General features: G+C 38.4%; 1 protein-coding gene across 8 annotated transcripts in view; it reads left to right on the top strand.

The window, feature by feature from the left end:
- The window catches only part of LOC129327475 (core histone macro-H2A.1), a 55485-nt gene that overhangs the window by 16179 nt on the left and 15097 nt on the right, over window positions 1–24209 (top strand). For all 8 annotated transcript variants that reach the window (XR_008596830.1, XR_008596829.1, XR_008596828.1 and 5 more), the window contains exons 3-5: window positions 16689–16795; window positions 17076–17273; window positions 20149–20256. Coding sequence is in view for 5 of the 8 variants with exons in the window: in XM_054976164.1 (XP_054832139.1) it covers window positions 16689–16795; window positions 17076–17273; window positions 20149–20256 (413 nt within the window). In the remaining 3 variants the exon portion in view is untranslated. The remainder of the gene's footprint in view (window positions 1–16688; window positions 16796–17075; window positions 17274–20148; window positions 20257–24209) is intronic.

The following is a 24209-nucleotide window of genomic DNA, read 5'->3' as shown; positions in this document are numbered from 1 at the left end:
TACTTTTCTTAATATGTGCACAGCATTTATAAAAAGCCATTGTTGCAGTGCACAATAAATATGCAAACTCTAGAAATCAATGCTCACAGTTTCCTAGCTGGTTAAATAATTTACCACTGTAAAGTAGTTAGAGAGGGAAGTAATGGATCCCTTAATGTAGGGCAAAATAATATAAACAGATTACAAAGGTTTTCTGTGCAGGCCTCTTCTGTACCAAAGTAGACTGCAACTGCCTGGGAAACATTTGTCCATAACATATTGTCTGTCTAGGCAGCAGTGACAGAAGTTTTAAATTGTCAAGAGTGGTTAAAACAGATGCTCTTAATTCTTGACATGAATTTCTTGCACACAACAATCCCACAATTCAAGCATGTTTCAGGATCATCTACAAGTTAATAGAAAGGCAGACCAGGAACTTGAGATCTCTTCTGCCTTGGACAGGGTTATACTTCTCTTGAAAAGCCATGTTCACAGCTTGGGAGTGTTGCTCGACTTAGCAGTCACCTTAGAAAACCAGGTGGCTGCAGTGATTCATAACGATTTTGCCCCGCTTCAGTTGGTGTGTCAGCTTCATCTGTTCCTGGCTCAGTCAGATTTAGCCACAGTAATCCATGCCTTAGTTATATCTAGATTGGACTGCTGCCATGAACTCTGCTTGGGGCTATCCTTGAAGAACATTCAGAAGCTGCAACTGGAAGAGAATGCTGCTGCTAGACTGCTGGTTGGTGCCAGCTATTGGGAATATGTGATCCTGATATTACAGCAATTACATCGGCTACCAATCCGCTCTTGGGCACCATTCAGTGTATTGGTTTGGGACTTTAAAGCCTTAATGGCTTGGGACCATAGTATTTGAAGGACTGTCTTCTCCCATATGTTCCTGGCCAGGAATTACGATCACAGGGAGTGTCCCATCAGCTAAAGAAGCTCACCTGGTTGGTACAGTGGCAGTCCCATGAGTATGGAACAACATCCCCACAGGGGTGCATCTAGCCGCCTTGCTGCTGATCTTCTGGAGGAAGCTGAAGATCTGTCTGTGTTCATTGGCAGTCCTGAACTATATTTTTAATTTTTTTTAATTCATTTTATTATTTGTTACTTGATTTATATTGTAAGCTGCCTTGAGTTCCTGCATGGTGGAAAGACGGCTAATGAATGTTTGATATAAATAAATAAACACACACCTCACTGTTCACAAAGTTCTAAGTAAATGTTCTTATGATGAGTTATGTTTCTGTTCCTTAACAGAGAAACAATATGGAGACTAAAAACGAATATAGTAACTGTAAACTTGATATTTTTGCAAGGACAAACTCCTCCAGTTACCTTGATTGGCTTGATTATTTCTGTTAACCTAAAGAACATCTCTGATATTTTCTTATTTCTACTGGACTGAAGTTTTGTTCTGGTGTAAGCATCTCTGTCTGATTACATGCTCAAATGTACCTTGGCTCGCCTGTTGCCTACCATAATATATATCAGGTGCCAGGCCAAAACATTTTTTTTAACCCAGGCTTTTATCTGAGGGGTTTCATCTTTTAGCTGATTCATGGTCTGCATCAGGTCTGAGGTTTGAATTATGAATTTTATGTTGTTTTATGTTCCTGGCTTGTTTTTAATGGCTTGTTTTGATTTTTATAATGATAATTTATGATGATTTTATGGTACTTTTACTTGTAAGCCAGCTTAAGCAAACTTGTGGAGAGGAAGCATGAAATTTTTCTAAATAAATAAATAAACCGCGCTGGAGGCCAGATCTCCTTCCACAATTCAGCACCTTACCACAGAAAGATGCAATGCAGAGATGCAGGCTTTGGAATATTGGGGGACCCTCTTGGAATCTTCTGAAACCTCTGTAATGAGAGGAGGGGTTCACACACTTTTAATTTAATCACTGGATTTGATAACATAATAGCAAAAACCTTCTGTCCTAGAAAGGAGGGCAGGAAAATCCTGTCTTATAAGACTTAACAGTGTAGTTCTAAGTAGAATTGCACCCTTCTAAGCCAATTGACTTCAGTGGATTTAGTTGTATTCCTGCTTTGGATTGCACTGTTAAAAACTTAATTTTTAGTAAATGAAAACAGAACTGGGCCAGCTAATGACCCAAATGGAAACACCCTATTGCCGTTGCGGGGCCCTAATCCAGTGTGCTGGTATCACAAAGCAAAAAAGAATAACATCATATATGCCAACTATTATTAGAGGTAGAAGATGCTGTCTGAAAAACGAAACCTACTAACCCAGGTTAACAACACAAATGCCCAAAATGTAATTCAGACCGTATACTGGTAGAACTCTGTTTTCCATATGTGGCTGAACTCTGTTGGTACTTTTGTACCAGTATGATCCTGTGGATTTGTCATGCGCACTTCTGCAGTTTTTCTTATTGGTGGTGGTTCTGTATTAAAACAGATAAAGAAGTGTCCTATAATCTAGCAGACGTTTCAGATCCAGTCTCCCACTGTTCAATTGACATCTCAGTACAAATCTAGTAAAGCACACAGTACCTAAGAAAATCTCTCAGTTTTCAGTCAGTTCATAAAGTAGTTCTCTTGTCCTTTTTCGCTTGAACAGATAACCATTTTGACGAAGATCTTTCATAAGTTTGAGAGCAATCCTAAGCAGGTCTACTTAGAAGTATGTCCTCTTTTATTCAGTGATGCTGACATCCAGGAAAGTGTTCTTAGCTTTACAGCCTCTATCCAAAGATGCAGTGCATGGTAACTAATAAAAATATCTGAGTCTCTCAGGCTTATTCACATAATAATAATCCATGGTTTGTTGTTATGTCTGAACTGTATCATTCAGATGCCAAATGATATAGCAGGTTGTCATTTCTCTATTTTAAAAAAAGGGTTCTTTAAGTTCAAAATATGAAAAATGGAAAAGCCAGAGGTAGTCTAAGTACACTATCTGCCTGTAAAGATGTTTATCTGCTAGGAAATAAAAGAGGTGGGGGGAAACAAGAGCTGTACTTGACCAGGCAGGTGCATAGGGAGCAAACTGAGCCCCAGTGGTTCTGCCACTGCTTCAAGGGCTCATCTCAGTCTGGCCGTGTGTGTGTGCGTGCGTGCGTGCGTGTGTGCAGGGGGTAGCTCTGTGTACTAAACAAAAGGGTCTGCAAGCTTCTTTTCAACATGCATGCTGGAGAGAATATTTATAAGCATATTTATAAGCATAGTTCAAAGGTAGCTTGTGGGAATTTTTATCAGTAGGCTGCTTCACATAGAAAACATAGCTATGGCAAATGAGGAAAAAGAGAAGTTTATAAAACAGCAGGTGATCTACTGTATCCCCTCTTTCTGCAAAAAGTTACTTTGATTTACATTGTTTTACACTTTCACAAAACCCAGGTAGGCAGAAACTTTAAAATGTCTGCTCTTTCCATTAACATTTTTCTACAACTGTATTTTATTGCTAGTCCACTCATTTTGTAAAATTTAAAACAAACACTTTTTAGAATTCCAGAGCCTCAGCTCCTTCTCTGGGTTCTGGTGACTTTTAAGCTTTGTTCTCATGCTTTATGACATCACCAGCGGAATTTCAGATCCTCCAACAAAACATTTTCTTGCCATTTAGTCATGATTTGTTTTCAATGTGGAAGCCTGTCCCAACTCATTGAGTGCCTGAATAATAAAAGCCTCTCCAGTTGGTATGGTTAACCATTCAGCCCAAGTGTTGGGTGCCAGAATTTGTAGCACATAACTGCTGTTCCATTCTGTTCTCTTTTTATTCTACTCAGGAAAAAATGTAATAATTTATACACACTGACCCTGTTTCTTAAAACACATATTTTAGTACAGACTTTTCTTTTTAAGAGGTAGTAGCTGCAGACATTGCATTTTACAATAAAACATAATTAGATTTAAAGTAGAATGTAGTTCCAAGATTTTGAATGTTATTTGTAGATTGCATGTAAGGAGGGAGAGGGTGTGTGTGTGTGAAGCAATGAAAAATTCATTACAGTGACCTCTGGCATATTTGATGTACTTGCTATTATACGACACATGCATGTGAATGTGTAGCCTGAGCTGTATAGAAGGTTTAGGGTGAGTAACAATGCAAAACAAAAATAGGCATCTGTAGCCCCATAAATCTGGAGTATAAAAACTAAATTTTTTATTTTCCAGCTGAGCCCTAGAAATCAAAATCCAGCTGAAACAATAAGATCACAGGTCACTTAAGACAATTCTGCTTGATGAAGTGTATGTCCAATACTTGTAATTAATGGCAGAATCATAAAAAGATTTAGGATTGCACTTCCTAGGATTACACTATAAAGCCACTTACGTTTTAAATGATTTTCTTTCACCTTTTCTGACATTTTTATTGTAACTAAATATGTGGATCAAAAGTCAAACATTAGTCTTTACATTCACTTGAACTATATTTCTTCAGAGTAAAGTGGAATTTAATAGGCCATATTAGTGACTGGGGTTGGGATTTATTATTTTTTTAAAAAAGGCCCATCAATTAGTTCAGCGTGTTCAAAGGATCTTTGGGCTTGTGGTCTATCAACCCCTCTCCCTTTGATACCACTTTGTCCCATGTTATGGTTACCTGCTGTTCAGAAAGCCCCCTGAGCATGGCCAAGCTTTGTGGTACCTAGCCTATTCTAGCAGTAATTTTTTAATTGTATATTATGTCCTTCCTGATTGCTTATCTTTCAGCAATTTTGGCCCAAAGTGGCCATACATAGGTTGGCTCATATCTAAGCAGCAAAAATTGTTGGTTTCCAGTAAAAAGCTCCAAAACAACTCAACCTGTTTTCATCAGTATAGTATCATTCAAAAGTCAGTGTTATTAATCTATATATATAAAGACAAGTGTCCTGACTGACTCATCAATGCCCAGCCCAAACCCCGGGACCTAGAAACATGAAATTTGGTGAGAACGGTCCTTTCATGATGTAAACACCCACTAAGAAGGGATTTAAAGAAATTTGCCCCCTAAGAGGGTAAAAGGGGGCAACATATGTTTTCCCAAAGGGATACAGCTCCCCTGTGTGGCTAGGAGGCTGCTGCCTGCTTGCACCCCCGCCCACTGTTAGCTCGGCCACTCTTCCCTGATTGGGCCAGCCTTTCAAGGTCATTTGCATATGTGGGCTGATTGGGTCTCACAACATTCCGCACCTTATCCCCTCAACACGCTTTGCTTTATTCAAACATCTTTGCAAAGCTTAAGTACTATGCTATTATACTACAAAACCAACTAAAAAAAACACAAACAAAAAATGTTACATTCCCATAAGTATTATAACTGGATTTAAAGTAGTTAAATACCGTAGCGAAGCACGAGTATCAAGCTCGTATAGTATATATACTGATTTTAGAAAAGGTTAATCATGGATCCTGAAATTCTACTTCTAAGGGTTTGCTGTTGCTCCTAAAAATGCAGTTGGTAGGCCCTAGGCTTGCAAGTCTCTTTATGACATCACGGAACAGCTGAGCCAGCTACAGGAGCCATGACATCTCTGGTCTGCTTGAGATCGTCTAATGTTACAAAGTGGATTGTAGGTCTAGTGCCAGGCAGCCTTTTGGGACTCTCTTGCTGGAGGAATGATTGTCTGTTATGACAGCAGGTCAGCCAATGGCATCAAGAGAGATGGACCAAGCAGAGATGTTAGGAAGGAAATTACAAAAGAGAATTACAAAAGAAGTGACACAGCAAGAAAAGCAGGACTGTTGAGACAGGGTTCAGGACTGCTCATTGCCAGTTGCATGGATGACCCCAGCAAATATAATTCGAATGAATAAAATTTCCATTTTTGTAATTAAACTTTTAAAATACTGATTGGGTGCTACCCATTTACTTAAAGAATCTTGCTCTGTTAAACTTCATAGTTGAAACCCGTGAAAGTGTTAGTATTGCCAGCTCTGAGATGGGAAATTCCTGGAGATTTGGGGGTAGAGCCTGGGGAAGGCAGGGTTTGGGAATGGGCATAATGTCATGGAGTTCAGTAGCCTTTTTCTCCATGGGAACTGATTTCTGTACTCTGGAAATCAGATGTAATTCTGGAGGATCACCAGGCTCCACTTGGTGTGGGAATTTAGCAAGTGTTTTCATTTCAGTCATAAAAGAGTTAAACTGTTTGTGTTACCTACTTAATTAGTAAACATACTTTGAATGTAACCATTAGAGCTTCTAATAAGATTCCCGCCATAGAAAGGAGAGTCACTAAGCATAATGAAGTAGGCTTAGGATTTTCTATTGGGCAGTTTGTTTATTGGGGGCAATTAATTGATGCTATGTACTGAAGTTTTATTGCTCTTTGTTCACTTCTTCACTTCACTTCTTGTCTCTAAGTCACTTTACTAGCAAGATATAGTCAGCTTAGCAATTTATTATTTTCTCCAAATGTAACCCTAATTTTTATCCGTTAGTAAAGTATTCTTACAGAGCTACACTGGAGTGTGTGTGTGTGAATCTATTCTCATTATTTCCTCCTTTTTTTTTTGAATTTTTTTTATTTTTTTGTTACTTACATTAACTAACAGTACAAAGGGAAAGAAGGGGGCAGGGGAAGGAAAGAAAAAACAACAACAACATATAACAGCACTACACTACAAATAATGCTTTCCCTTCATACTGCCATTATTAAAAAATTATATTCTCATTATTTCCAATGCGCAATCTTTGCACAATCTCTGCTATATTTTCCTACACTTGGAGGCTGGCAACGCTAGAAAGTCTGTCAGTTTTCAGTTCCAGTCTTGTAAATTCACTGAATAGAGTTTTCAGTTCATTTCAATTATGACTGTCCTGAATCTTCTAAGTGTTGATCATTTTTTTGGTTTCTGTCCGAATTATTTTGTTTTTATCCTTAACTCTTTGAATATATTTGCTGATATTATTGGTTATATTTTAAACATTATTTGTAAAATCATACGGATGTTTATTTTCCTCCAATGCTCGGTAACCAGTGTAGCTGTTTTCTGTGTTTCTTTTTTAGCTGAATGAGAGAGGAGAACCATCTTTTGCCATCTTTCAGATGCAGGTCACATATTTTATACTGGACAAACTGATGTAACTTCATTTTTTCCCTAGAAGTTAGCATGCTACAAGCAATAGCTGGGTTGTTTTCCCTGAAAATAAGGACCTCTTCAATCTTTAGAAATCATATTATGATGATAGCAATAACTGCAGCACTGTTGATAGGTAAACATGTAAATGTTTTGTGATTGGGGTATTACTCTCTTCCCTCTAGGTCAATAGTTAACATTTTTGTGTGGTATCTGGAACTGTTCACAGTAGGTTCAGGAGTCTCCGTAGAGTATAATGTCTCTCTTTTTTTTTAATGGATGACTTGTAAGAACAGAGTTAAAAACATAAATTATACCATTGATTTTGGTTTGATTTATTTTTCCCTTGATAGATACCCAGCAAGACTGTTTCTAAATGTAATATTTGACTCTTGGGTCTTTTAGCAGTACATTAGTATTGATTATTGGGTGAGACTTCAACTGTTGTCTTTTTAATGCGGCATCCTTCTTTCTTATTAGTTAACTATTTTATTTACCTCATTTGTTCTTTGTGTTCATACTTACAGCTTGTGATTCACCCTCTTCTTTATATCCTGTTTGGAAAAACAGAACTTCTTTATGTTTAGTAGTTCATAAGCATTAAAAGAAAAGAATTTTGACCCTCTCTTTTTTGTCTCTTCTTTTGAAGAAGTGGAAATAACACAAGCCTAATTCTTTGGGGGATGGTATATTATAAGAATATTAATTATAAGTTTTCTTTTATTGTCCTTTTTTCCCTCACAAGTGCAGACCGTACTGATAAAACCAAACTTACTTTATTGGTTGGAGTGGAGATTATGTATATTTACAAACTGCTGTAAATTTCTTGCATGTCTGTATCTAATGGAGTATTATAAAAATGTTATTGGTGGGGTGGATCCTACTCTACCCCACTGAGTTTGTTTATTCATTAATTTATTAAAATATTTATAACTCACCTTACATTTTGGCTCAAGTTTGAAGTTTTCCTCTAACTTATGTGGTTCTTCTGTTGGATGAAGAGCCCCTTAAGGTGAAGGAAGGCTATGCAGAGGTTGGTTGGCTCCACCCCAATATTTATTCACTTCTTAAAATATAATGGTAGTTCCAAAAAGTGTTAAAAGGATCTGTAGTGGCATCCTCTATGATACTAAAGCTCAGTGAAGCAATAAAGCCATAATAACCTTTCTGAAAAATTGGTAAAATCATCCAAGGCATGGCCTATGAAATATTGAGGCTCATGACACACCACAGCAGGACTCTTTCAGAGGTGTGAATTGCAAAGAAAAGAGACCCATGAGTTTGGGCTGTTTTGTCTGCCAGTCAGCCCTGAGAATCCACGATGTGCATGAAGCTCTCGTTTGCAACTTTGATCTACAAAAGCGCCTCCAGTGCACACAGGACTTGCATTACTGGGTTTACCAGGTGCAGCTCCTCAAGCTCATGGACTAATTTCATAGCCATTTGCAACATCGCTTTCATGTGTCAGTCTCTAATGTAGCTTAACAGTGCAATCCTTAATTGAGTTACTCCAATCTAACCCCATTGATTTCAATGGGATTAGACTGGTCTAACTATGTTTAGGATTGTGCTGGATATCTCTGTACCACTTGCTTATTACTCTGCTTCAGCACAAAATATGAAAAGCCATCATCAGCATTGCACTCCAAATTAAGAACAGGTTATCTCATCCTTTTATATTGTTGTTGGTATTCTCTAGCTCCCATTGCACACAAGGTGTGTATGTGTTACATGGTTAGTATACAGCTTCATTCTATTTTAATTTGTGTAAATGCAGGTTTATAACGAATGCTTTCACATGTCAGAGAATAAGCCAAGACAACATTGTAAGGCATTAGGTCTGTCCAGTGTTGTAAACCAGACAAGCCAAAACATATATGCTGCATTCACTCAAGCAACATCTGGCAGTAGTTAGACTAATCATGTTTAAATGTATTTAAAAGAAAAGGGCATGTGTAAACTGTTAAGAGTAACAGCAAAGTGTAAACTGGTAGGCAAAGGAAACACCATTTTACACACACACACACACAACAGACAAAGCTAAGTAAGAAAATTGCAAGATGGCTTTGACTTCCTGTTCTGAAAACAGACTGCCTTTACATTCGACTTCAATTTCTGATCATTCTTGAGGCTGCGTTCTTTAGATTAATCATTTTGTAAGGTTCAAGATGTAACTTGGCGCTTCAAAGCATCTGAGAGACACACAACCGGAGAGTCCTACAAAAATGATGGATTGTATGATTAAGTGTGAAAAGGTAGAAAATACAAAGCTAAAGTTTGAGTAGTTTCAAAAAGTCCTAATTGGAAATGGCTTGTTTAACCACAGTATATGTTCTGGGTAAGCATCAGTCGGTCATCTTTAATTGCACAAATGTAAAACTTTCAACAATCTGGCATGGTTACAGTTCTTTGGCAGATAACCAGAGGAAAAAGAGGATTTACTAATGTAATAACTATCCTCAGACTGAACTGAATCAAATTTCCAGAAAGGAAAGTCTAAGTCTAAATGTAAGGGAGTATACGTAGGGAAAGAGATGTCAAGTAACTCTCTCTCTCTATAGTGTTAATGAGTAGAAATTCCAATGAGGATTGCAAGGAATGTCCAAGGAAAGGAATGTATAAAACTAACTGTGAAATCCTAAACACAGTTACTCCAGCCTAAGACCATTGAAATCAATGGGCATACTCTGCTTAGAATTTCACAGTAATAATAGATACTGGATTTAAACCTTCCAGAATAATGTAACATTTTTATAATTCAGTAAAACATAAGTAGAACAAGCCTTTTTAAACGAAAAGAAAATCTTTCATCTTAAATTAGCCATAATTTCATAGCCATAGCACTGGGATTTCTCATTGGGATTATACCAGCATACTTGCTTCTTTAGTTTCTAGAGATGATTTTTAGATTTCTTTTGGATCAGGGGTTGACTTTTACACTTTTCCAGCAACTCTTTACTTTTCTTTTGTTGAAAGTTTTTGTGTTGAAAAAACTGGCTGTTGTTCAATGTGTCATCTGTTAGCTGTTAGTAACTGAATTCTCAAAGTTATGACTTCATCTTGGTGAAGTAAAAAAAGACAAAGTGTTTTAAAATGAGAGAGATGGTTTTGCTCAAGATGTGAAATCTCCACCTCCAAAGTCATAAATAAATCTAATCAGACTTTTGATGAAGTCAGAGCTGTCAGGTATATTAACATTCAGATAATGAGATTCCAGTGCACCTATCAACCACAAGGATTTTTGGTTAGAGTAAGGGTGAAAAAGAAGCTATCATGCAAATTTGGAATTTGACTAATATTTTCTCATTCAAGCCAGCCATTATTTTTGTGCAAGAAATATATCTGAAATTTGCCTCACATTGTGATTTCACAATGTTGAACCTGCACATTAGCTACTTGCACTTTATCTTATATTTTACATGTATTTAAAATTAATGAATCCATAACAGATAAAATACCATTCATACTAATATACTGGGGTGTCTATAACATACAGCAGCTGGTTGTAAAGACTTGCTATGAAATAAGCACTTAAAATGGGTTGTGTTTCTATGATACCACACAAACCAAGCCTTTTAAAAAGTAGATAAACTGGAAAATAGTTAATTGGGGTGCTGCTGGTTCTAATTCATATTTCATAGCTTTCCATCTGCACAGAAGCTTTGTGAAGGAGAATCTATTTGGTGGGATCCAATCAAGTAATTACAGTTGTAGATTTTGAAGATGTCTGAAGCAGGGAGCAATTATAAAGGGCTTTCCCTTAGATTAATGATTAGTTACTACTGGAGTTCTTGATCCCTGGGTTGGGCATTTGTTTTTTAAACACAGCTATTGGCCATTTTTTAATTTTTGTTTCTAATTAGAAATCAGAGCTTTAAAACAAATGTCTCAAGCTAGCACTAAGTTGTTGTGCTGTGCTAGTCAGGCACAGCAATCCTCAGCAGTTACATTCTTCTAAGCCCATTGACTGTGAAGGGTGTAACTCTGTTTAGGATGGCACTGCAAGTCTGTTAAAGTATTGCATGCCTGTGTGCGTGAGAGAGAGTGAAGCTTCTCCTTAAGTCAACTTAATTTGAGTTCTTTCTGATGTATCACAAGCTTTTACCCTCCTTAAACCACTTTCTTTTCTGTGTCTGAAAAGGAAGCAGTATGCATAAACTTCCCTAAAGGATCCTTGAAAAACTGTGCTTTCAAAATCACTTCCTTTCCAAGGACGAAAGCTTAGCACTTTCTCCACTTCAAGAAGCAGGTGAGGGACAATAAATTGTTCCTCTGAGCTTTCAAAGAACAACACTTATGAACTCTTAGGTCACAGCATAGTATAGTTAATTCAGATGCCAAGAGTAACAGAGAAAATCTGTTCATAATGCCTGGAAAATGCAAGATAGTGATAGGGAATGTGTTGCTAGAGAGGAAGACAAAAAAGTATGTTGTAGTATGTGTTACAGCCTGTTTCAGGCACAAGGCAGGATTTGGTTGAGTCATCCTGTCATTTCTGCCTTGTCAATCTTGGGCAGACATTGATGTTGTCCCCTTGCCCTAGCATTGCCATTTTCTCAGAAAACAAATTGATTTCTGCAGAATAGGAGCTGCCTTAGGTCCAGGTTACCTAATAAACAGGACTGGATAGGAGCAGTTTGAATATGTAAATTGTTTTGATAGAGATTCTTACATCAGCCCCAAAAAGTAGACCAATATTTTTTATCCTCATACTGGAGATGGGGAGATGGTGTGCTAAGAGAGAGTGGCTTGCCTGAAGCCACCTAGCAAGCTTATGGCTAAAACTGGAACTGGCAAACCTGCTGGCTTACAGATCAGACATTACCTGATACCCAGCTCTGTATGCTAGGCCAGGTCCACACAAACACTTTGGGAAGGCTGTGAACTTGACTAAGGATTTGGCTTGCAGGTAAATGCCAAGTTAACTACTACTAAATTCTAAGTTGCATACCTAGCAATTTTTACTTCTCCATCCTCTTGTCAGAAAATTAAGATGAATCTCAGGTTAAGCTTCAACCTTGCTTCACAGGGGAAGAATAGGAATGGGTCCTCAGGGTCAAGTTCTTACCCCCTTCAGTAAGCTCGCTGTTCATGATAGATGTAGTCAGAAGGACTCAGTTTCTACTGAAGAAATGTGATATTGTTAGACCCAGTAAATCCTACCTCTCTCTCCTGAGTGCTCCATCCATTTCTAATCTCTCTCTCTCTTACCTTTTCCTTCCAAGTGCAGGAGTCCAGGGTTCGAGTATTTTTTCCTCTCCTCTCCCTTGGGAGAGCAGAAAAGACTTCCTGCTGAGAAGTTTTCTGTTCTGAGGCATTGCGCATTGAAACCAATAGGGAGGGATGGGATAAGGCAAAGCATTTTACTCTGAGGGAAGAGTTCCCTCCAAATACCTTAACAGCATTTTTGCTAGAAAACCACCAAAAATTATGTGAGATAGTTCCAGCTGTTATAAACTTGCCTTGGAAATCATATCACTATTACTGACATTGTGGCTAGAGTATTTTAGTTAAGATTAATATTCTTTAAAAATGGCTGTTTCTATTCTGTAAAGTTTCTGTACCCATTCGAACAAATGTTTCATTAGCCTGGCAGATATTTTCATTTGACATGATAAGCTTATAAGAGCTAATGGCTAAAGAGGCTATAGCGATTCTTAATGTTTCACTTTATTATTATTATTTCACTCAGTTATCTTTCTGTTGTGCCTTCCTGGGCTGCATCAGAAAATGTCAAACCACAATTAATACTTGAACAATTTGGTAGCAAGAACCCTTTTGCATTATCTTCCATGGTATTTTTAAATAGATAGATTCTTAATTGGATTTACAACTAAGTTTAGTGTAGAAAACAGGAAGAGAAAATGCTGTGCTTATGTCTGAATGTGATTATTTCTTGTGGGGCGATGGATAGAATCCTTTTGCAAACATTCATGTATATCTCCCCTTGCTGACCAATGTTACTTAGTTAATCTCTCTTCAGGTTGGTTCTACATGTATGTTGCATATTCTCTCATCACTTTATTATGAATAAGGAACATTGGCTCCACTAAAAAAGAAAATATTTGAGTTGACATGAAAGGTAAATTTGTAGCTGTTAATTTCTGATGCCTCATTCGCTTGAGCAAGTCATCATTTGAGGCTACAGTCAGTGAGCTGTGAGCATCAGCCATCCCCTGTAAACCAGTCTGTATGACCTCTTTTGGAATACTATCCTATTTGGGTATCCAAGGTGCCTTTCTGAAAGATCAGGCCTGGCCCTCAAGCCATCTCCAGGTCAAAGTTGTATTTCCTTTCTAAGAACTTAGAGGACTATTTGTTTTACAGTAGCAAAGGATAACTAGTCTCAGGTGAACCAAGAAAAGACATGACTCCATAGAGCATTAACAGCATCTGGAGCACAGCAGGTGTTAGCTTCTAAAATGCCATGGCCTTAGGCTGATTTGTATGTTACAATTCCAGACAAAGTGATAATAGCAAAATCATTTCTCTGGCTTGCTGGAATTATAATAAATGAAATGGCCCTGAATACTCAGCTCATGGGGATTCTGTAAGCATGTGATGGGGTGCATGGAAATTGCATTCACCCTTTTCATTAACTTGCTAAGTTTTTTAATTAAAAGTTTGTCTATCAGAAAGTTTTATCCTAAGTCATATAAAATCATGTTAAATCACCAGTCTGAAGCCATAAAATACTCTTCAGTATGATTTTTAAGGAATACAAGGATATTGAAAAAATATTTAATATTACTGGTAAAATGCAATCTGTAGCTCGTCTAGAAAGTCAAGGGTTTTCCAGTAAGTGTCACAGTCTTATCATAGTAGTCATGATTATAGTAGCCAGAGAAATATAAAGGTCAGCTTAGTCATGAAGCTAATCCTTGATGTGATATGAGCTGTAGTTTGCTTGTTTTCTTTGTTTTGTTTGATATCGTTGATCTCCCTACATATACATGAAGTTAATGTAGTTACAGTGTTCTTCCTGCAATTTTATATTCTAAAGGTAAATTTATTAAATAACATTTATGACACTTGATATTTTATATATATATTAGCATGTGGGAGAATGATACAAAACAGACCATTCAAGGTACACATAATATTTATTAAATCTCAGCCATATCTGCAATCTGTTCATATGTTCTTGGTATACTAGGGTGCCTTCCACATGGGGATGAGGTTTTGTGTTTTCCCTGTTGCTTCTACATAGCAAGTTTTTCCACAGTTTCCCTGCCTCAGTCCCCCACCAGCAGCCGCCCATCTCCCCTGGGCCACCAGGGCTTTTGAATTTCTTTTAATAGAACTAGAACACTGTTATATTAATATACGATTGTAACTTTCACTGTAGTAGGTTCTCTGAATTCCCAGCTTTCTATTTTTAAAAAAATGTCTCTAGCCACTTCAGTTGCAAAGATATCCCTTTCCCCTTATATCCCTGTAAAGGAGGGGGAAAGAGACATTTTTTTTAAAAAAAAGAGACCTGAGAATTCAGAGAACATATCAAGCCTATGGTTACAACACTACATTGATTAAAAATAATATTCTAGTGACAAATGAAACAATTAAAAGCACCTCCATTGGCAAGGGGAGGAAATGGCTGCCATTTGGGTTGGAAAGTCCTAATTTCCCCAGAAAATCCAAATTTTCCCACAAAGCAAGCTATATAGGCATTGCTGCGATATTTCCAAAAACTGTAGAGCAAAGCAGGTTTGAGAAAGATCAGAGAAAAACTGAGGAAACCTGTGAAGGTGCATGAATATGCCACAATGTTGTGAGGAAGCAAGAAGAAGAACCTTGCTTTTCAAAAGCATTGGGCTTGGAGCAGGCAGCCCATGTGGAAGCCATCCAAAGTCAAAGTTTACACAGATCAGTTTCACTGGTTCAGTTCCCATACTGCAGCCTTTTTTTTCATGACTTTCTGCACCAGATTTGCTGCCATGAGTAGTCACTCTGGCCACCATGCGAATTTTCCTCGGCTTTCCTGGGAGCGCTTATACCGCAACATTTTTTAAAAATCTACTTTGCAATAGGCTATTTCCCGTGTATAGTCTTTAGTCCGTTCCATACTCTCCCCCCTCTCCTGCCCCCTGCCAGCCCACGGCATTGTGATTGGCTATTCTCATCTAGCCAGCCACTCCCCTTCCCCTCCTTTCAATTCTTCCCAGCTCCCCTCTTTCCTCTTTTTAATTTTTTTTTTTTTTTACATCCAGGCAGGATCAATGAGTCACTGGTTTGAAAGTATAGTGGGAGTTTTGGCACAGGTGGGAATATTGTATAGGGTGCTAAATATCTGGGTACCAAAGATAAAAATTTTAATACTGAATGTCAAAGTGGGCACAAACAAGCCAATTCCATACCTTTTGGCTTGATTTAAGGGAAAATGAGGATTTATGTCCCCTGGCGCAGAAGGGGTTTAAGACTAGTCTGATAAGCTGGAATATTTTGCAAGATATACTAGAATTGGAAGATGGACCTTCTGAAAGATACAGTAGCATACTGATAAATAAGTTTTCTTCAAAGAGCTCGGGGTGGCTTACGTAGTTCTCCCTACTCCATTTTATTCTTAGAATAGGAGCCTGGGAGGTACCATTGGCAATGGTGTAATGTCACTGTGACATCACTGTGTCAGTCCTTTTCATGATTTGCCATGTAAATATTTATGTTTGTTTTATTTCAGCTAGGTACTGTAAGGGGTTGAATGTATGTTTACTATAGTTTAAAATGCAGGCTTCTAAGAGAAGAAAGGGGGGCTGGATGGGTGAGTGAAGTATGTTATGATTACATGGTAGCCTGGGGGTGGAGTAAACTGCAGTTTAGTAAGAGTTGTTGTAAGGGAAAGGGTTCAGTGTGGTGTTCTAATGTTGATCAGGGCTGTTCTGGGAAAAGAGGGAGGAGGAGTGAAGTGTTATAATCTGAGGGAAGTCTGTTTGTTCTTTTCTTTGTGGAAAAGTGGCAACTAAGGAAATAAGTCTTTATGACTGAGTCCATTTAGAAATGTTTGAAGATCTGTACCAATCTTGAAACCATTACACTTATGAACTACTCTGATATCATTATGCATATGTACTTATAAATAATTTTTATTTCTGTAGAAACAAAAAGTCTGTTTTATCTTGAGTGGAAGATCCCCTTTTACCTCACAGCCACCTCCACACACTCACCATCCTGTCAGTCTACCAAATATAACAAAGATGTCCTATACTACAAGTTAAACTGATAGAACTGCCTTTGGTGGCAGTGAAAATCTCTTGGGAACGCTAAGAAAAGCAGTGAGGCAGCAATACACATGTCTCATAAATGGCAAAATGCCACAAAGAGCATCTTCTTTCTTCCTCAGATATCTCTAGGAATTACGGTTTTCCCTGGCAGTGACATCATGCCTCTTAATTATCATTATTAAACTAAAGTTAAATGGGAATAAACTGGGTAATGGTGCAGTTGTATGAGACATGTTTTATCTGGTTATAAATTCTTAAGTCATTTTTATAGATCTGAAAGTTTAAGCAATGTTTCCTGTGTCTGAGATTACAATCAGTTTTCAAATAATGCCTTAATTTTTACCTATGAGTTGCAAGGGACATTGTTCAGTGCTTTTGGAGGTTTATTCATCCAAATATAGTTATGTTTTAATTAAGATTTTTTTTTTTAAATCTTCCCTGGCAGCGGAAATTCTTGAATTGGCTGGAAATGCAGCACGGGACAACAAAAAGGGACGTGTCACTCCTAGACATATCCTGTTGGCTGTAGCAAACGATGAAGAGTTAAATCAGGTAAGAAACGATTCTATTAAATGGCTAGGATTTCCTTTAGTCCTTTTAAAAAATTCTTTCATAAATCCAGATTTGTAAATAACGATCTCTGAAGAAGTTTGTAGTTGGCCCAGCGTAATTACAGGAATGGGAAACTATCTGCAACTGTTATGACTGAAAAAACCACGATGTAACCATGTTGCTTTGCGAGGAACTGAAAAATTAAAGCAATGCTTTTCTGTGTCTTCAGTTGCAAGGGGCCTTCCAGTTTTAAAAGTACTTTTTTCTTATTTTATTTAAGTTGTTGAAAGGTGTCACCATAGCTAGTGGTGGTGTATTACCAAACATTCACCCAGAGCTGCTGGCAAAGAAGCGAGGTTCAAAAGGAAAACTGGAAGCTATTATCACTCCGCCCCCTGCTAAAAAGGCAAAATCTCCATCACAGAAGAAAACCACAGCAAAGAAAACAGGTGGCAAGAAAGGAGCAAGGAAATCAAAGGTATTCTGATGTTTAATATTTAGAGCATATGAAAGGGAACCTTGCAAGGATGCGCAAGAGTCACTTCATTTCCCCTGTATCTCCTCCCTACACGACTTCCTTTTTCTCTTGTCTTGGCAGCCCACATATTCTCTTCTTTTTCCCTGCTTCCTTCTCTCCTTACTCATCAACCTCCCCAGTTCCATAGTATTCAGCTTTATTATTTATTTATATTTTGCCTTTCTCTCCGGTGGGGACCCAAAGCACCTTAGATTATGCCCCTGTCCTCCATTTTATCCTCACAACAACCTTGTGAGGTAGATTACACCAAGAGTGAGTAACTGGCCCAAGTACACCCATTCATGACAGAGTGGGAATTCAAACGTGGGTCCGCCAGATCCTAATCTGATACTCCTGCCACTACATCACATTGGCTTTTGTGTGGCTGCTAAACAGTGGTCCCCACTGGGCCTGGGTGATTCATGCAAGTCATGTAGTAGTGAGTCACCTATTCATTGCTACTTGGTCTGGCCCTGATGAGTCCTCCCTCTAGGGCAGGAAGAGGAGGGCAGGCATGGCCAAAACAGCCCCCTCCCTCTGATTTTTACTAACAGAAACCAAGGATTGAAGTAGAAAAGAGCAAGAGTCCATTAGCACTTATAAAACTAACAATATTTGTGGTAGGGTATTAGCTTTCATGAGTTTGTGGTAGGGTATGGAGCTTTGACTCACGAAAGCTTGTACCCTACCATGAATTTTATTAGTCTTATAGGAGCTACTGGACTCTTGCTCTTTTCTACTGCTACAGACAGACTAACATGGCTACCCGTCTTGATCTTATCTCCAAGGATTGAAGGCTAGCAATATTGTTGTGGTTGCTTAGGAATCTCCACAGTAGCCACTGCAATCTTAGAGGGCATCAGTTTCTTAAAGCTACATGTGATGCTTCTGTCATTGAGGAGGTTTAACGCACACCCAGTGTATTTTTTTCCAGATTTTTCTTCAACCTTAGGCTTTTTCAGGTCTGTTGAAAGATCTGTCTTGACTGTTCATGGCTCTTATGTCTGAATTTAAGTATCCACAGTTGGGGCCATGTTGAGAATTATATATATGATTATATAAATGTCTTAATCCTGTTCTGTTAGAAGAAAGCTTATCTATATAAACTACCTTCTAGGAAGGGCAGTGGATCATATACTGCTCACCTCCATGTTTTTCCATTGCAATCAAGATCAGCCTTCAAGGTTCTTGTACTCAGATGTCAATGCCTATTCAGCCCTTCTCTCTGGTTTCTTATTAAATAGGAAAATCCCTATATAGTCAAAGTCCTGTTTGTGAAACCATCTCTGTGGAGGGGGTGGGGGATCCATGGAAATGTTTTCCACTTATTTACAGCTACTTCACCTGTTGAGGCAGCTTCACAAGAGGCTCAGTCAACTTGTACAACATGAACTAAATATTCTGCTTGGACAGTCCCATATTTGGGAGTATGTGCACACAGCTCTGAATGCAAGGGAAGCTTTGATAGAAGCTATGTTCCCTGCTTGGCCAGCGCATTTCAGATATATATATATATTCTGCTGCTGTGGAGATAGCAAGATATTTTTTTCTCTTTAAGATGGTTTCCTTTGTTTCAGGTTCAACTGGCAGAAGTACTACCTTATTCAGTTTGTGTTGGTCATTCATTAGTATGGTAGTTACCCATAGATTTTATTTATTTATTTTTAGTGTTCTCCCTCCTCAGATGTCCCTTTTAGCCTGTTCTCTGTACTGAAAAAAACCAATTCTCCAGCTGGTCAAAATGTAGAACTTGGGTTATGGTGTTAGAGTTAGTTTCAAGAACTATTATGTCTGTGGCAGAAAGATTTCCATTTCGTAGATTGCAATCTTGTGTCTCTGGAGGAGGTAGCAATTTTACATTGAAATTCAGGTTGGGGGGGGGGGGCGCTGAAAGTGCCCTGGGAGCCAACTAGGAGTTACACCAGCATAACCCCTCTATGCCAATGCAATAGCCTGGTGCACTCAGTCTGGGTCCTGCACCAGTACCGGGCCACAGTAGCTGGGTAGAAGGGCATCAATCACTGTGCTGGTGGGTTGGGAGGCAGGACACAATTTTATTAGCTCCCTAAGCTGTTTCAGGTATGGGAATGCTTCCAAGCAGCAGTGGAAAGTTACACCATGAAAAATAACATTATACAAATGCAAAATGTACAGACTATACATGGAGGCTTACAGTGCAGCCTTACAAATACTTTCTTGGGACTGAATAGACCTACTTAGGATTGTTCTCTTAAATCTTCCTCTTGATTCAAATTCTCATAATTCTCAGCAGTTTTTTCAAGATTGCCTTCATTTTGTCTAACTGATCATCACCAACTATAAAAGGAGCATAGCAACTTCACTACAGTTTTGGGCTATTGCATAAACATTTAATAATAACAACAACAACAACATTCGATTTATATACCGCCCTTCAGGACAACTTAATGCCCACTCAGAGCGGTTCAGAAAGTATGTTATTATTATCCCCACAACAAAACACCCTGTGAGGTGGGTGGGGCTGAGAGAGCTCCTAGAAGCTGTGCCCAAGGTCATCCAGCTGGCTTCGTGGAGGAATATGCTCTATTTCTGCAGCAGGAAAGGGTATTATAATGCTTTAGAAGGGTCACACCTGAAGGTCACACCTGCCCATAGTGAGCTGATGGTCTGTTCTACAGAGACAAAAGCCCTATAAGCGGCCCTTGGCAGTTTCTCTGACCCATGGGGTATCTGCAGTATACAAGCTGTCCCTCCACATATACCTAGGATGGTTGTATCTATCAATTTAAAGTTTTGTTTGTTTGTTTGTTTGTTTGTTTGTTTGTTTGTTTGTTTGTTTGTTTGTTTGTATGAGAAGAAACAGGGAGAAGTCAGCAAATCAGCAAGTGCTGACAGCACAACAGAAGGCACACCAACAGATGGCTTCACTGTCCTATCCACTAAAAGTCTATTTCTTGGGCAGAAGGTAGGTTTGTGCATATGATTTAAATATTCTTATTTTACTTTGGAGGTATGTTCCTGCCTCTATACTTAATTGAAGTTCACCTATCTATGAAATTCTTCTCCATATGCCATACTGAGTACATCTCCTTGGCCATTAAGCACATTTTCTCTCTAGATAAGTAATTATTATCGATACAGTGCCATCAGCATAAATGGCTTCTTACAGAGTTCCATAGGCTGAAGCAGAGAAGCCTCTATCTCCAAGAACCTTACAATCTAAAATAAACAACAGGAAAGCAAGGGGAAGAGAAAAACAAGTGGGTGGGTGATGAATCTAGGCAGAGACAGTTTACTTATACATAAAATCTGCTTACAGTTGAAGATGAAAATGAAAGGAAAAGGTGGATTTTGGAGATAAATGCAAAGGAGAAGGGAGAATGGGTATAATGTACAACTTCAGGGAGCCATGGATATGAGGCAGCAAGGGGTGGGGTGGACAGAATTGTGATGGAGAATAAGAGGTCTTCAGGCAACCGGTGGTGGTAGATGGATGAATGTGTCATGGGAAGGGGAATAACAGGAAATAAAGTCCAGAAGGTAATATAGGGTTAGGAGGCACTTGCAAGAGAAAATCTCCAGAAAGGTCACTATAGCCATTATCTGTCCCCCCTGGAAATTCCTTCATACACACTCCACCACTTCAAGACAACTATGAGATTGGAAATAAGTCTCTTGGGTTGGGTGGGAACGCTAAACCTGGCAGGAGGATTTGCAAGGGAGAATTGGGAGTGAAGGGAGGTTTAAATGTCCCTTTCCTGCTCGCCAGTTTCATATCCCTGTCCTTGTATGCATGTTATAAGCTGAAAGTGTATTTGGAAACGTGGTTCAGCTCTCACAGCATGCCCCAAAAGATTATATTAGTCACCTATTGTCACAAACAATCATGTCAGTATTACAGAGAGAAAAATGTTTAAATTTGGAATGTACATACAACATTGCATTATATAAATCACAAATAATCGGTCTCTTTGCTGTCTTGATATGTTTGTTTTCTTTGGTTAATTACTTCATATTGAATTCATGTTGTGACCCAAAATTGCTTGAAAAAGTTGTTGTTATACATACATTTTATATTCAAGAGTCTTACTTTCTCTTGGGGATACAGAAGGCTTGAATATGTGCACTAGAAAATATTTATTTTAATTAGTGGCCTTTTAAAATATATGTTAATATGACATCTGTCTTAATCTGGTGATGTGAAAATGATGCAGACATGGTGTCAACATACATCCATTAAATATTAAAAGCTACATTTGATTCTAGTTCTTGTTAGGAAGTAACATGCCAATGGATGAATAAAGATATAGAAAAAATGTACTTCAACATGGGCTTGTGTTTCTTGCACATACCTTCCCAAGCCACTAACACATCTCTTTTGAAACTGAGGGGGCTTTCAAAACAGATTGCAATGTGGAATGAAGGTCTATTGATATGTAGCTTTGGATCTTGACTTATACATATTTGATTGAATGGATTTCTGAATTGACTGATAATGAGTTGCTTCTTAGGTATTTTCAGCATTATAAGATGCATTTGAGTATTTTTATCTGGCTCTTTAACCTTATTTAATGTTGGGTGAAATTAAATTAGAATCTGTTCAGCAGTGAAGACAAGAGATAATATATTGTGAACCTGCTGCAGCTTACTAGTAGATTGACATGTGGCAAAATAATCACAGATGTACTTAATATATCTATTGGTATAAATGTGATTTTCCTACATGGAACTGAAATACTCCATGCTGAATTTGAAGCAGCCTCTTAACTACCTTATTGTCCTTTTTGTCACCCACACATTGGTGTCCCACTTCTAATTGCTCCCTCCAGCTGCTGACAGCACAGAGCTGCTTTCAAGTGCCTGTGGAGAACCATCAGCTTGTCTGTACAGACTTACTCTAAGTATCTCCACAATAGTGGGTTTTAAAAAAAATTTCTATGTTTAAAACCAACTATTTTGCCTTCTAGCAGATTGCCATGGCCACAATCAGGCAGGCAGGGTTTCTTTGTCCCCTTCTGTGAACAGGGACATGCTCCATTTTGCAATGAAGGTTACCTGTGAAATCACAGAGAAGAAATAAACACTTGCATGTGTTAGCAGCACTGTTCACTTGTTGAGTGAACAGTGTATAATCACCATGTGTGCATACAGACCCATAGGAGCACAGGCTTCCTTCCTTTTTTGCATGGACCCACAAGGAGAAAACTGTACTCATATGTTTCAGTTGTGTGTCTACTTAGTCATGCTTACATTTCCATTGAAATCAGGAGCTTAAATAGATGCAGCTATGGACTGGTTCAGATATAATTTGGATCATCATTGAACTGAATCATAAGTGGCCCATTGGAGTAATGATCACACAACAGCATCCCCATGCCCTTTCCAATTTAGATTAATGCCCCCCACTTGCCCTAACAATGACTAATGGTTATTTCAGAACCAAAGGTGCTGATGTACTCAGGTTCCTTATATCCTGTTTAAGCAGGAACCTTAATTGCTAATTATATATTATGCACAACACCCGTGATGCTATTTTTTTATAAAAGAGAAGCATTGTAGGAGAAGGATAGAATCATTGGGGAAGAGTACTCAGCCCCTTTTCTACCAGCTCTTCCAGCAGTAACCCTCTGAATATGGAAGGGGGGTAACTGTGGAAGGAAGCCTTTGGCCTCCATGACTGTCCTCCATGTCCTGGTTATAGGCCTTCTGGGGACATTGGATTGGCCAGTGTGTGAAACGGGATACTGGACTAGATGAACCATTGCTCTGATTGAGCATACCTGCCCTTTTGTTCTTATTTCTCTGCTCCAAATATTTTCCCCCAAATGGATTTTCTCCCCACAGAATTCCAGCCATTTGTCTGTAAGAGTTACTGTGTACCTGTGACCCCGCTACATGGGGGGAAGGTATTTCAAGTACAAAAATGATATGCAGGGAAAATATTTTTCTCTCGCTTCCCTGAACCGTCTGCACTCTAGGGTCATCCAGGGCTGGCTTCTCATTTTAAAGAATAAACAGTTACAGACATTTGTCTGTAACATAGAGTTAACCCCTAAAAGACAATTAAGATGCCCAAGGAAGGCAATGAGGAGGAAGCATGCAGTTCTGTGTCCCACTCTTTATATTTTATCACTATTATGAGATCTGAATAAGTCCATGTATTGCAGACAGAATCAATATTACATGAAGCTGCATCTTTTAAATAAAGGCTCCTCACTTCTATTAACATATAGCAAAAAAACCTACCACCACCCCACAGCAAACTGGAAAGTAAGCTACATTTGTAGCCTAGGAAACTCTTACACATAAATTTGTGTCCAGACATGGAGACTCTTGCAGGAGTAATCCCCTGATGGATAATTTGAATTTGCAACACTAAATAACCACAATGGTCTGCACTTGCTACATGATCCTATAGAATATTGACAATCGTGGGACACAGAAAACAAAAAGGATGGTTAACATTTGACATTTACATTTTCTCAAATTTATAGTAAGTCATGAGTCCCTCCATGCATGTTTTTTCTTCGATGTTAGTTGGACCTGATTATTTATTTGTTTGTTTGTTTGTTTTGGGAAACATTAGTTCCTTGTAGCCAAACACAAGGCTCAAACTGTTTTGTTGTAAAAATGCATAAAGAGCACTTGAGGTGCATGAAATAATTGCCATGTTCCAGGGGATGTTTAACTGCAGGTCTTTGTGTAGTTCATTCAGAACAATAGACATGCCCATGTTTTTTTATTGTGGTACTTGCTGTGGAAGCACTAAAGGAAGCTTTTTTTTTTTTTTTTTGCATATTTTTGGTTTTCGGACCAGCCCTCTCATTCCTACACAGCTCCCTTCATTTCAGTGAGAACTGTGCTTCTACTTTGAGGACTGAGCTGCTTTCTTGGCACTTTTGTTTTAATTTACAAAAA

Source organism: Eublepharis macularius, chromosome 4, assembly GCF_028583425.1.
Source record: "Eublepharis macularius isolate TG4126 chromosome 4, MPM_Emac_v1.0, whole genome shotgun sequence".
NCBI classification, from domain to species: Eukaryota; Metazoa; Chordata; class Lepidosauria; order Squamata; family Eublepharidae; genus Eublepharis; species Eublepharis macularius.
Note: the sequence above shows the minus strand (reverse complement) of the source record. Positions and strands in the feature narration are given on the sequence as shown.